The sequence below is a fragment of the Drosophila serrata genome, unplaced genomic scaffold (assembly GCF_035046125.1).
Source record: "Drosophila serrata isolate PLE 108 unplaced genomic scaffold, ASM3504612v1 contig_165, whole genome shotgun sequence".
Classification (NCBI taxonomy): Eukaryota; Metazoa; Arthropoda; class Insecta; order Diptera; family Drosophilidae; genus Drosophila; species Drosophila serrata.
Genome location: NW_028257063.1, coordinates 2,390,841 through 2,404,624, shown reverse-complemented (window position 1 = coordinate 2,404,624; position 13,784 = coordinate 2,390,841). Strand labels below are relative to the sequence as shown.

At 42.9% G+C, this 13,784-nt stretch overlaps 2 protein-coding genes across 15 annotated transcripts in view; one reads left to right on the top strand and one right to left on the bottom strand.

Moving 5' to 3' along the window:
• The window catches only part of LOC110177726 (tRNA pseudouridine(38/39) synthase), a 42,933-nt gene that overhangs the window by 554 nt on the left and 28,595 nt on the right, over positions 1-13,784 (top strand). For 5 of the 7 annotated variants that reach the window (XM_086827018.1, XM_086827020.1, XM_086827017.1 and 2 more), the window contains exons 3-4: positions 26-1,072; positions 1,136-1,250. In XM_086827018.1, coding sequence (XP_086683144.1) covers positions 26-1,072; positions 1,136-1,215 — 1,127 coding nt within the window. In that variant the 3' untranslated portion in view covers positions 1,216-1,250. Of the gene's footprint in view, positions 1-25; positions 1,073-1,135; positions 1,251-12,241; positions 12,658-13,784 lie in introns of those variants that run through there. The other 2 variants (XM_020944571.2, XM_086827019.1) reach the window with 2 other exon arrangements.
• The window catches only part of a (arc), a 50,369-nt gene continuing 38,604 nt past the window's right edge, over positions 2,020-13,784 (bottom strand). For all 8 annotated transcript variants that reach the window (XM_086827013.1, XM_086827010.1, XM_086827009.1 and 5 more), the window contains 5 exons: positions 4,256-5,738; positions 2,962-4,190; positions 2,612-2,782; positions 2,402-2,519; positions 2,020-2,339 (listed from right to left, as the gene is read on the bottom strand). In XM_086827013.1, the coding sequence (XP_086683139.1) occupies positions 2,309-2,339; positions 2,402-2,519; positions 2,612-2,782; positions 2,962-4,190; positions 4,256-5,738 (3,032 nt within the window). In that variant the 3' untranslated portion in view covers positions 2,020-2,308. The remainder of the gene's footprint in view (positions 2,340-2,401; positions 2,520-2,611; positions 2,783-2,961; positions 4,191-4,255; positions 5,739-13,784) is intronic.

The window sequence follows — 13,784 nt, the reverse complement described above, 5'->3', positions numbered from 1 at the left end:
TTATCTTTCACCCTCATTACCACAGAATCTCACTTGTTTCGCGCTCTGACACGCACATGTCTCATAGAGTCGAGAAGCAGTGCTAACTACCACCGCTGTGGACGCACCGACAAGGAGGTGAGCGCCTTCTGCCAGGTCATCTCCATTGACCTCAGGAGCAAGCACACACCGGAAAAACAACTGGATGCCACAGCACTCGCAACCGAAATCGACTATTGTGGACTACTGAATCGCGTGCTGCCCAAGAATATCCAGTGTGTGTCGTGGATGCCACTGCGTAGTCCGGTTTACAGCGCTCGGTTTGACTGCGTTTCCCGCTGCTATCGTTACTACTTTCCCAGGGGAGACCTGGACTTGGCGGCTATGCAGGAGGCCTGCGATCTCCTTGTGCGCCATGCGGATTTCAGGAATTTCTGCAAGATGGATGTTCATAACGGTGTCACGAACTACATGCGGAACCTGCAATCGGCCAGGGTGGCAGCTGCTGCCTCCGAGGAGCACCTGTCCAATACAGGCTATGACATGTACTACCTGGAGATCCAAGCCAATGCCTTCCTCTGGCACCAGATACGTTGCATCATGGCTGTCCTGCTACTAGTTGGCCAGCGAAAGGAAAAGCCAAGCGTGATCAGTGAACTGCTCGACGTGACCACCAATCCCTGCAAGCCCCAGTACACGCCAGCCATTGGGTTACCTCTGAATCTCTTCCGATGCGATTTTCGGCCTACAACTACAAGGAGTGCGAACCATCCAGCAGCTACTGTCGAAGCAGAGGCAGCAGACGAAGCCATGGACACATCTGTCATAGAGAATGAACCCTCCAACGAGGCAAGCGATCTCACCGACTGGATTTACAGCGAGGAAAATCTGCAGAAGCTCATTGAGAACACACAGTGCGAGTGGACGCAGTTCAGTGTGAAGAGCACCATGATACGGAATGTACTCCTGCAGCTAGAGAATCTCTTGGAGGAAAACTTCAAGGCGAAAGAGAAGGTTCAGGAACAAGTAATTCTCCTACAGGATTCAGTGAAGCCGCGTCAATATCAGCCTCTGCTCGAACGTAAACGTTGCGGTAAGATCTAGGGGGTTTTGCTTAGGAAGATTTTCATTGTTTTTAATATATGCATTCCTACAGAGAGCTTGGAGAACCGCATAGAACACTTTGTCAAGAAGCAACGACTGATTGTCAAGGAAGATGACCAGGAAACGGCGTGACTTGGAAAATTACACAAGAAATAAACCGAACTTCGGTAAGCCGATTTTATTATAACCTACCTTTTTTCTATTTGTTTTTTTTTTTTTTTTGGTTTTTAATGTTTGTAACTAACTCATTTTAAAAACTCCTAAATACCCAAATATGCACTGCCGTGTTTACAAAATTTGTCTGATTTGTCCGTGTCAGTGAAGCGAAATTTGAACTCGGCTTACTCACCACTTTTGTTTCTCACCTTTATAATCGATTATCTATATTCGATATTTTAAAATTCCACGTATCGATAATTAAAAATACCAAATGATCAACTAAGTTTTCGAGGTTCAGTACTTGGATAATTAAAATACTGGGTTTATAGCTTGACTAACTTAGTAAAGTTATAAACCCAGTTTTTCATTATATGGTTCAAGCCGCCACTATCTAGTATTTCTTTTCGCTTGGTACACGAAACCCCCTGTAAAGAGGGGTATCGATATATCGATAAAAGTTAAATACCAGACAATCAAAAAATGCTGGAGATAGTTCGTAAATTGTCCGTTGTAAAGTTTTTTGTACTAATTCATACTTAATATAAAACATTTTGGTAGGACCGAACTTCGCAAGGTTCAGTACTTGGCTAATTTAAATACTGGGCTTATTGCTTGTCAATATTGGTCAAGTTCACCTGTTATGTTTGTCTGGTACTTGAAACCGACCCTATGGTGAATTTTTCATTCAAATTTGATATCTTCATTTAAATGAAATACCAAGAGATCAGAAATAGCAGCACATAGACACAAGACTGCACTAAATAATCATAGTTTAAATTGTTTTTATTAAGGTTAATATTTATTTATAATATAGAACTTGTACAACTTGTTTCGAAGCTTAGCCTGGTCTCTATATTGGGGTAAATAATTTAAAATTGTAACTTCATACAATCGCTTACGTGTCTATTTGGGATTCTAGATTTAGTTCTATATATAGCTATTATTCAGGGGAATTTGTACGATTATAACTAAACAAGAGACTTCTCCTAGGGAAGCCAAACATTAAACGACGCAGGTGTGTCCATATTCAGGTGCTTATCAATCGGCTCCGAGTTGGATACGTTAGTTATGTGCCCATCGATTTGGCTTTTTGCAATCTGCAAGTAAAGATTTGCGATTAAATTAAAGTTAATAGAGCTTAGGGTATATATTAACTCACTTTCTTCTCAAAATCTTGAGCACAATAGTCCCTTCTCGCACGTTCTTAAAGAGTCCTATGGTTTCGGCATGGCTCATGCCCTGTACCGAGTTGCCATTGATCTCCACAATCTCGTCGCCTGATAGGGGTATTATTTTGTTAATTAGATTATTTAATTCTGGATTACAGTAGGGATGGCAGATGCGCTTCCAAGCTTAGAGCTTCGCTTACCCGCTTGTAGAGTGCCATCGTCGGCAGCCTGGCCTGTGGGAAACACGGTCTTCACAAAGATGCCCATGTTACCCTTGGGCGAATCCCGTCCACCCACAATGCTAAAGCCCAGGGATTTCAGACCGGGTCCCTTGAAGAAGGTGATGGTCTTGGGCGTGCACCGACCACTGCCTGTAATAAATAATATTAATTAGTAAATCAGTTCAAGGGTTATTTTGGGGAAATTTTTCATGGTTTATGTATGATTTGTAATGTTTAAATCAGTTAAATAATAACTGATATAAATAGTCATTAATTCATTAGGAATCTCTAGATTTATAGCATTATTTATGAGGTTAATTGATTCTCACCCTCGCTCATAGAGGCTCGTATGACCTCCGCCATTTCCTCGTCGCGTATGGTTAGCTTCGCTACCGGCAACGAAGGACGATGATGCATGAGGGCAGCGGCTGGAGGCGCCAGCGAAGAAGCGCCCGCTGATGTGGATGCTGATGCTGGTGAGGATGAGGAGGCATTAACATAGGGATTAGGCGAGAACAATGAGACGCTCTTTGGCGAGTGCTTGATGTAGAGTGATGTGTGTTGTGGTGTCGCTGGCTGCTGCTGCTGCTGCGGCTGCGGCTGCTGGCTGTTAGTGAGATCAGTTGTGTTGGCGGCGACGGTAACTGGAGAGGATGGGGTGTTAGGAGCAGCCTCGCCCGCGGTTAGACTGTTAGGCGGCGCCTGCATGAACAGGCTGAGCCGCGACGAGCTCAGACGCGAGTGGGCAAACCGGAGCGAGCGATAGTGCGAGTTTGTCAGGTTAATGGAGTTCCTGGCGTAGTGGGTGCGCTGGCCAAATTGCTGGGAATTGGGTGATCCGGCGAGAGCGGCGCCCTCGGAGCATCGTTTCCGGGCCAACAGCTGCCACTTCTCGTCATCCGCCAGCGAGGAGGCCACGCACACGCTCGCCGCCCGATTGGTATAGACCGGCGTATAGGAGTCGTTGTTAGAGGGGTCACTGTCGTTATCCAAAAACCTTTGGTGTTGCTGGTGGTTAGGGGAAGAGGAGCAGCTGCTGCTGCTGCTGCTGCTGGCAAAGAGCGGGGTCGGTGTTAGAGCCAAGCTGCTGCGCTGACCTGATGAGCTGCGCGCCCGCCGGCGCAGGAGCTCGTGCTCGGGCGCACTCACGTCCAGCGAGTGGCGGGGCGTGGAGCTGCGACGATGCTGCATTAGCGGCATGGGTGTGGGCAGGGTGCTGACACTGGCCATAGATCGGGCATCGCACTGATCCTCGCTTTGTTCTTGCTCCTGATCCGCCTGGCTGCGCATCTGAAGGCTCTGCATGCTGGTCAGACTGTCGGTGCTTTGGGTGCGCTGCACATAGCTCAACCTATGTCGTTGTCCGCTCATCCCATCGATACGGATTTTGGTGTAAAAGTCTGTTACCGTGGTGACCTCGTCGTGGGCTATCACCAGGTCGATGCAGTTGTCCACAAAGCTGCTGAGTAGGCGCTGGACCTCGGCAAACGACTGGATGCCACGCAAGTGCTTGCCATTCACGTTGACAATCTCATCGCCCAGCCGCAGGCGCCCGTCCCTGAAAGGATGAGAAGGATAGTAAGATTAAAGATTAATATTCTCTTTACTCAAAGGGATACCCACTTTTGTGCCATGCCATAGGGCTCCAGTTCCACTATGAGATACCGGAACTGCTGCTCATTGCTGTTGGTCATCACCGTCTTGGGCGAGAGCACGATTCCGATGTAGTCCTCCTGGCACTTGCGCTCCAGCTTCAGTTGCCTAAACCTACGCCGGATTGTCTCCGTCTCGTAGTCGTAGTTGTAACCGCCCAGCGAGACGGGCGCACTGCAGATGCTGCTGTTCCTCGCCGAAGAGGAGGGTCCTAGTCCCAGGCCCAGGCCCAGGCCCATGCCCATGCCCACGCCCTCTGAGGAGCTGAGGGAGATGAGCGAGTTGCGCTTGAGCGTGCCCGAGGCAATAGATTCGGTATCTCCGCCGGAGATGCTCAGATTATTGCCCATCCGGGCTCCTCCCGTGGCACCGCCGTCGCTGTCGTAGCCGGACTCGTTCGAACTCAGACAACTACTTAATCTTTGGTAAAGTGGTTCCCAGTCCTTGGAGGTGATGCTGTCGTTGCGGGAGACATTGCCCAGCATCGACTGTTCGGGGGAGCGGCGCTGGGGTAGCGGCGATGCGGCCTGCATCTGCTCCTGCTGCTGCTGGAGAAGATCTCGCTGATGCTGCTGCTGCTGCTGCTCCCTCTGCTGCTTGAGGTGACCCTGTCCCTGACCATGGTTCTCCTCGGGCAGCACGGACAGCCGCGAGCGAAGGAAGGCATAGGGAAAGGCCCCGCGGCGCGAGGGATCATGCTGGGATGTAGAGCCCCCTGCAGATCCTCCTCCTCCTCCTCCTCCGCTGGGTGGGGATCCCAGACTCGTCGTGGCAGCACTGCCACTACTCGTGCTAGCCGTCAGGCAGCTGCTCACCTTGGCAATGTCATCGCAGCTACTGGACTTCAGGCTGGCCATCCTCGGCAGACGCTGCTCCCGTTGCTCTCGCTGGAGATTCAGACCCTCGGTGGGATCATCGCACTTGACGTAGGAGCAGCTAGACAGCTGGCTGGTGGAGCTGCTCCTGTACAGCGTGGTGGCAGCCGGCGCAGCCTGCTGTGCCGCCTCCGAGGCCTTGAGCAGGTTGTGGGAGCGATGGTTCAGCATGCCGGTGGATCCGATCCGATGGAAAAAGTTCTTCAGCGCCTTCTGTGGGCGGGCGGCCGCCTGGAACTGATGCGTTGGCGTCGACTGGGCACTCTGGCTCTGACTCTGGGCCACATCCTGGACCGACTGTTGTTGCTGGCCCTGCTGCTGGTGACGCTGCTTGATGGTCTCAATGGGGCCCGACTTGCACTTCTTGAGCGTGTTGCTCTGATGATGGCCGCCGCCGCCGCCAGTGGGTGAGGGCGAGGCCGAGGACTTGGCCGTGGATCCACTGGACGCACTCTTGTGGTGCGTTGGCGAGTGGAAGAGACTCCTCAGGTCCGAGTGCGACTTGTGGGCGGCGGCGGGCGAGTCGCTGCGCTTCAGCAGATCCAGTTTGCGACTCATGCGCTTGCCCCAGGTGAAAACTGGCGAGGAGAAAGGAGGAGCAGAAAGCGGGATTTGCAATCAGAAAGCGATTTCTAACTTAATTATAACACTTCAATAAATCCCAACGCCTCGCCGCAGTGACGCAGTGACAGCTGAGAAATGTCCAGGCCTCCGCCATGGGACTTGATCTTGGACACGGCCAATGACTAGTCGGCTCTGTAGCCTCGCAGCCCTGCAGCTCCCCAGCTGCATTGTGGTCAGCCGCCCAGTGCCACGTGCTCGTGACATGGGATCCAATTTCAAGGCATTTGTGGTCGCGGTTTTCCCTTGATAAAAGTCACAAAAAACAAGAGAGGGTCGGCTCTGAAGATCTTTGGACCCTAAACTGACATTGAAGCCTTCTGACAAGTGAGCTTGATAGAAAGTGGGAGTTGGGTGGGTCCTCTAGGTTTTACATTTTTAGCTTTTCAATGCTTTTTAGAGGTGGCTTCCTCACTAACGTAATTTTCTAGTTTAATATTTGATTATTCTAATAGATTTTACTTTCTGCAATGCCCAAAGTGCCAACTAATCAAATGCCAAATCGCAAACTATCACCAAATTTAGGTAAATAAACCCATTCAGCAAAGCTATTGATTCTGGCAGCATTAGCAGGCCATCTGCCCAGCCATCGGATGATGGTGATTCTGCACAGTTATTGAGCAATAAACACACCTCAATTACTAATAGAGCATAACCAATCATTAAATGGACGACTCGTATTGCCCATCACCCGACGGATATCTAATAACGTCGTAAAATAGCTTAACGATCGGCCAGCTGGAGCACTTGGAAAAGAGCAAATGCTGCAATGGAGCTCTGAGAACGATCCTCGTTGGATCTGGTTAATAAACAAATTTATGCGCTTGTTCCATATTTATCGCCTGGGACAGGCGCAGGAGGAGGTGGCAGATGAGGTGGCTTCGGAACAATTAGCATAAAACATGCACAGAGTCCACAGAAGATCAAGGAGGAGTTAGGCATTACCTTCGCTTTGCCAATAAAATTTCCAAAACTATTTTATATTGCAAAGCGGGGAAAAAGCAGGGCCTAGCCCGTGACCAGTGATGCGAGGCAGTGACTCAAGTGACTGACTAGCCTAACCCACTTTGAAAGCTAACAAATTTAAGGTCTAATATTAAAGAAGTATTTCGTTATAAGCAGTGAATAATTATTAATTAGGCATTCACTTAAACAAATTCCATTTCCCTGACTCTTTCGTTCACGAATAATCCCTCCTTTGTTCCCGTTGAGTCACTGCCACCAGCTGGTGATCTTCGCTGGCCATCTCTGGCTCTTTCTCCTTGGCTTCCTTGGCTCCTTGGCCTGACTCGTGCCAAAGTTGTTTAATAGCCGCAGCCCAGCCGCGGGCCTTGGTCCGCTCAAATTGCCCTGGCCATGGGGCCATGTGTGGGCGCTGCTCCCGCTACGGAGCTTGGCGGCCGGATTCAGAGCCAATGCAGGTTGACAGGCGCTCCGCAACGGCACAGAACTCCACCCAAGGCCTGACCGAGTTCGCCTTTGATTAAAGTTTTCACCAATGCAATCACAGTGGGAGAAGGAGCAGCTGGAGGAGGAGCTGCAGCAGAGTGTTAAACAATAATAGGAAACGGCGCGCGGGCATCAATTATATGACAACCTCAGCCACACTCCACAGAGGGAGATAGATAGAGAGAGAGGGAGAGAGAGAGAAAGAGGGAGGGACTTCCCCCTGTAGTCCCATCTCCATCCATGGCAGTCACCGCCGGCCACATGCCACAAATTCTACACCCACTTAACTTTCAAGACGGTGTCAAATGCCCGCCAGCCCAAGACGGGCCCCGTTCCTCTGTGGCCTCCAATGACTCCCCACTGCCTTCTCCTGGGCCTCCTCCGCTTTGCCCCTGCCGTCTCGGAGTCTTGGGGAGATGGCTTTGTTGCCATTTTGCCGGCTGACATGCAAGCGATGTTGAAGCAAAACCATTTGAGTCGCCTGGCCTGGCATCTGAATCTTAGAACTGAGCATCTCAAGTGCCGCAGAGGAGGCCCAAGCCATTGAGTTGGGAGAGGATACAGGGGCACAGATGCAGAGTCAGGGACTTCGGATTTTTAGAGTTGCCAGGGCAAATACTCCTAAGTAGATGGGAAATCTCTGCTAGTTTCGGGAATATTTCAAATCTTTACCTATAATATTTTACTAAGGAAACATATGGGAAGGAATTTATGCCAATAATGTAAAGAAATCTATACTTTCCCATTAAAAACATTTTACATTTTAGTTCACTTTATAATGTCTTACTTTATAAAGTATATAAAGTTTTAGAAATAGTTAAAAAATTTTATAAATAAGTAAATAACAATGTTCATAGTTTCTACACAAGTTTCAGCTTGTTTTCATACCCCTTGCAGGGATATAAAAATTTAAGTCAGAAGCTTCCAAAACAGTGAAGGAATCATTTCCGACCCTATAATCCATATATATTCTTGATCAGCACGATCAGCCGAGTCGACTAAGCCGTCTCCGGCCAAAATCTATTTATTTTCAAAATTTCCGAAAATTTAAAAATTTTATAAGGGGTTACATCATTAAAATTGCCAAAATTTGGAAAAAAATCGAATCTCTTGAAATGTTAAATTGAGTATGCAGTTTCATTAAACTGATTAAAACCAGCATTGGAACGCTTTCCAAATTAAAATTAAAGCGTTTTTGGCTTAGTTATGCATTTTGTAAGCTTAGATTGGTCGAAAAATTTGTAATAAAAAATATGGATAAATATTGACTCAAAGAATGGTATCATAGTTTGTGTCAGAAAATGTTTACGTTGTAAAGGAGTCATTTCCGAGTATGCAGTTTTATTACCCTGATAGTAAACAGCATTGGAACGCTTTCCGAATTAAAATTAAAGCGTTTTTAGCCAAGTTATGAATTTTTTAAGTTTGATTGGTCGAAAAAAATTGTATAAAATGTACATAAATATTTACTCAAAGAATGGGATTCTAGCTTTAGTCAGAAGCTTCTTAAGCTATGAAGGAATCATTCCCGACCCTATAAACCATATATATTCTTGATCAGCACGATCAGCCGAGTCGATTAAGCCGTCTCCGGCCAAAATCTATTTATTTTCAAAATTTCCGAAAATTTAAAAATTTTATAAGGAGTTAAAATTGCCAAAATTTGGAAAAAAAATCGAATCTCTTGAAATGTTAAATTGAGTATGCAGTTTTATTAAACTGATTAAAACCAGCATTGGAACGCTTTCCAAATTAAAATTAAAGCGTTTTTGGCTTAGTTATGCATTTTGTAAGCTTAGATTGGTCGAAAAAATTGTAGTAAAAAATATGGATAAATATTGACTCAAAGAATGGTATCATAGTTTGTGTCAGAAAATGTTTACGTTGTGAAGGAGTCATTTCCGAGTATGCAGTTTTATTACCCTGATAGTAAACAGCATTGGAGCGCTTTCCAAATTAAAATTGAAGCGTTTTTGGCCAAGTTATGAATTTTTTAAGTTTTGATTGGTCGAAAAAAATGGTATAAAAATGTACATTAATATTTACTCAAAGAATGGGATTCTAGCTTTAGTCAGAAGCTTCTTAAGCTATGAAGGAATCATTTCCGACCCTATAAACCATATATATTCTTGATCAGCACGATCAGCCGAGTCGATTAAGCCGTCTCCGGCCAAAATCTATTTATTTTCAAAATTTCCGAAAATTTAAAAATTTTATAAGGGGTTACATCATTAAAATTGCCAAAATTTGGAAAAAAATCGAATCTCTTGAAATGTTAAATTGAGTATGCAGTTTTATTAAACTGATTAAAACCAGCATTGGAACGCTTTCCAAATTAAAATTAAAGCGTTTTTGGCTTAGTTATGCATTTTGTAAGCTTAGATTGGTCGAAAAAATTGTAGTAAAAAATATGGATAAATATTGACTCAAAGAATGGTATCATAGTTTGTGTCAGAAAATGTTTACGTTGTGAAGGAGTCATTTCCGAGTATGCAGTTTTATTACCCTGATAGTAAACAGCATTGGAGCGCTTTCCAAATTAAAATTGAAGCGTTTTTGGCCAAGTTATGAATTTTTTAAGTTTTGATTGGTCGAAAAAAATGGTATAAAAATGTACATTAATATTTACTCAAAGAATGGGATTCTAGCTTTAGTCAGAAGCTTCTTAAGCTATGAAGGAATCATTTCCGACCCTATAAACCATATATATTCTTGATCAGCACGATCAGCCGAGTCGATTAAGCCGTCTCCGGCCAAAATCTATTTATTTTCAAAATTTCCGAAAATTTAAAAATTTTATAAGGAGTTAAAATTGCCAAAATTTGGAAAAAAAATCGAATCTCTTGAAATGTTAAATTGAGTATGCAGTTTTATTAAACTGATTAAAACCAGCATTGGAACGCTTTCCAAATTAAAATTAAAGCGTTTTTGGCTTAGTTATGCATTTTGTAAGCTTAGATTGGTCGAAAAATTTGTAGTAAAAAATATGGATAAATATTGACTCAAAGAATGGTATCATAATTTGTGTCAGAAAATGTTTACCTTGTGAAGGAGTCATTTCCGAGTATGCAGTTTTATTACCCTGATAGTAAACAGCATTGGAACGCATTCCGAATTAAAATTAAAGCGTTTTTAGCCAAGTTATGAATTTTTTAAGTTTGATTGGTCGAAAAAAATTGTATAAAATGTACATAAATATTTACTCAAAGAATGGGATTCTAGCTTTAGTCAGAAGCTTCTTAAGCTATGAAGGAATCATTCCCGACCCTATAAACCATATATATTCTTGATCAGCACGATCAGCCGAGTCGATTAAGCCGTCTCCGGCCAAAATCTATTTATTTTCAAAATTTCCGAAAATTTAAAAATTTTATAAGGGGTTACATCATTAAAATTGCCAAAATTTGGAAAAAAATCGAATCTCTTGAAATGTTAAATTGAGTATGCAGTTTTATTAAACTGATTAAAACCAGCATTGGAACGCTTTCCAAATTAAAATTAAAGCGTTTTTGGCTTAGTTATGCATTTTGTAAGCTTAGATTGGTCGAAAAAATTGTAGTAAAAAATATGGATAAATATTGACTCAAAGAATGGTATCATAGTTTGTGTCAGAAAATGTTTACGTTGTGAAGGAGTCATTTCCGAGTATGCAGTTTTATTACCCTGATAGTAAACAGCATTGGAACGCTTTCCGAATTAAAATTGAAGCGTTTTTGGCCAAGTTATGAATTTTTTAAGTTTTGATTGGTCGAAAAAAATGGTATAAAAATGTACATTAATATTTACTCAAAGAATGGGATTCTAGCTTTAGTCAGAAGCTTCTTAAGCTATGAAGGAATCATTTCCGACCCTATAAACCATATATATTCTTGATCAGCACGATCAGCCGAGTCGATTAAGCCGTCTCCGGCCAAAATCTATTTATTTTCAAAATTTCCGAAAATTTAAAAATTTTATAAGGAGTTACATCATTAAAATTGCCAAAATTTGGAAAAAAATCGAATCTCTTGAAATGTTAAATTGAGTATGCAGTTTTATTAAACTGATTAAAACCAGCATTGGAACGCTTTCCAAATTAAAATTAAAGCGTTTTTGGCTTAGTTATGCATTTTGTAAGCTTAGATTGGTCGAAAAAATTGTAGTAAAAAATATGGATAAATATTGACTCAAAGAATGGTATCATAGTTTGTGTCAGAAAATGTTTACGTTGTGAAGGAGTCATTTCCGAGTATGCAGTTTTATTACCCTGATAGTAAACAGCATTGGAACGCTTTCCGAATTAAAATTGAAGCGTTTTTGGCCAAGTTATGAATTTTTTAAGTTTTGATTGGTCGAAAAAAATGGTATAAAAATGTACATTAATATTTACTCAAAGAATGGGATTCTAGCTTTAGTCAGAAGCTTCTTAAGCTATGAAGGAATCATTTCCGACCCTATAAACCATATATATTCTTGATCAGCCGAGTCGATTAAGCCGTCTCCGGCCAAAATCTAATAAGGGGTTACGAAAAAAAATCGACTCTCTTTATATGTTAAATTGAGTATGCAGTTTTATTAAACTGATAAAAACTAACATTGGAATGCATTCGAATTTTAAAATTATGCTTTATTGATCTAGTTTTGAGTATTTTTCGACTCGGCTATGATGGAATTTCTCTGCAAGGTTTCCGGTTTCCGAAAGTAGGCTTCCTTTCATGTTAAATATATTTCTTAAAATTACATTAATTATTGCTGAAATTACTATTTACATGCTTCATGGTACAACAATATTTTAAAATTGTTTGGGAAGCTTTTGTTGTTTTCATAAAGTTTTAATATCTCATTATCTTATCTCATTATACGAGGTATATTTATTACATCTCTTTAAAAGATCAAGAACTACCAAAAACCCACTAAAAATCCTTATTTGTTTGAATATAAGAATGCAAAATCGTTTTCCAACTTAAATTCAATACGAATCCACGTCTGAACAAAAAATTATTGCACTTTACATTAAATTGATATGCATCAGAAACGCCCAAAAAAAATAAAACAGCCCCGAAAAGAAGTTCAATAACCAAAGGCCATGGGAAAGGCAAATACTTAAGAATACTTTTATGTAAATGTGCATGCAAAAATCGTCGATTTTGTGCCACTTTCAGATCAAACGGAATCAGCATCAAGATCGGAATCGTAATCGAAATCTGTTTGTGGAAGTCGCCAGTGCACATGGCATGCCATATAATATCTCACGTACCAATGCTCGAATTGCTTGCCAAGAATTTGGCCAACTTGTGAGCTCCCAGCCCCAGCCCCAGCTCCAGCTCGAACTCCAGCTCCAATGAGAGATCGATAATCGCATTGGCAGCGGTAGAATTAAGTCAAGAGGAACGTGTAATAAGCGATAATCCACAATAAATGCGCATGCGTGCAGCGCCAGTAAAAATATTGAGAAATGAAGGAGGTTCTGGGAGTGGGAGGAGGTGCTGAAGACTCTCTTCGGTGTCTTCTGTGGTGAAAAACGATCTTCAAACATTAACTGGTTCGAAAATTATGGCCTTTTGCGAGATGAGAGAGTGCGGAGCAAAATGCTTATTGATTTTTCATCATATAGAGTTCATATAATATCTCTAGGGTGTAGATCTCGGGATCTATAAAGGTTGGAGATATGAAATTTGGTATGTAGGATCTTGGGATGTTTATTGCTAAGATATTATGGAATGTCTCGTGAAATTCGTAGACTTTATAAGAAAACTCATTTAAATTATGGTAATTTGTTTGCAGTGACAATTTATACACACAAAACTGTATTTTAGTACCAAATCGTATTTTAATTGCTCTCTAAAAAATCCCCTTATAGACAACTCTTCAAAACTAGGCTAGATTTTTTTATAACCAAGTACTGGGTATAGTTATAGCCATAGCACGCGACTACTTGTTATCTGTCAAAGTGACGAAAGCCTTAACAGATATAAATATTTATTTAGACATGCCACATAGCTTAATAGGTTTTCATAAGCCCGAGAATTGACCTTGGGGCAAAACCTTAATTAAAGCCAATTAAGTCGCGGCATTAGAGGCGGCAAAAGCTCAACGAACCCAGAATATGTGACTTTGGCATGCAATGTGGATGGCGATGGCGATGGCTTTGGTAGATGAATGAAAGCAGCTGCAGATTCCATCTGCGATTCCCGTGCCACCTGATAAAACCGGCCGCCATATCTATCTGTGCACCGACTTCTGCAGCTGTTTTGTCGGCCAGAATCTCGGCTTAACTTGGCTCCAAGTCAAAGCAATCATCAAACGCTTTGCGGTTGCCGCGGCGAATAGAGGGGGGGAAAAAAGCATTATTTGAATTGCCATTTGGCCAGAACTTGGCTTCATAATGACTCTCGCTCTGCGGTTGGCAGAACAATTGGAAAATTGGAAAATCCAGAGAGGGAACAAAAAAGTGAAAATAGGTAAAAGTTTGATTGTGTCTTTCTATTTATTTTTTCCCATATTTAATACCTATTTCTGCCCTGATCACAGCCACTTCCTGCTCTCATTTATGGGCTTACCTAACTAGCTGCTCT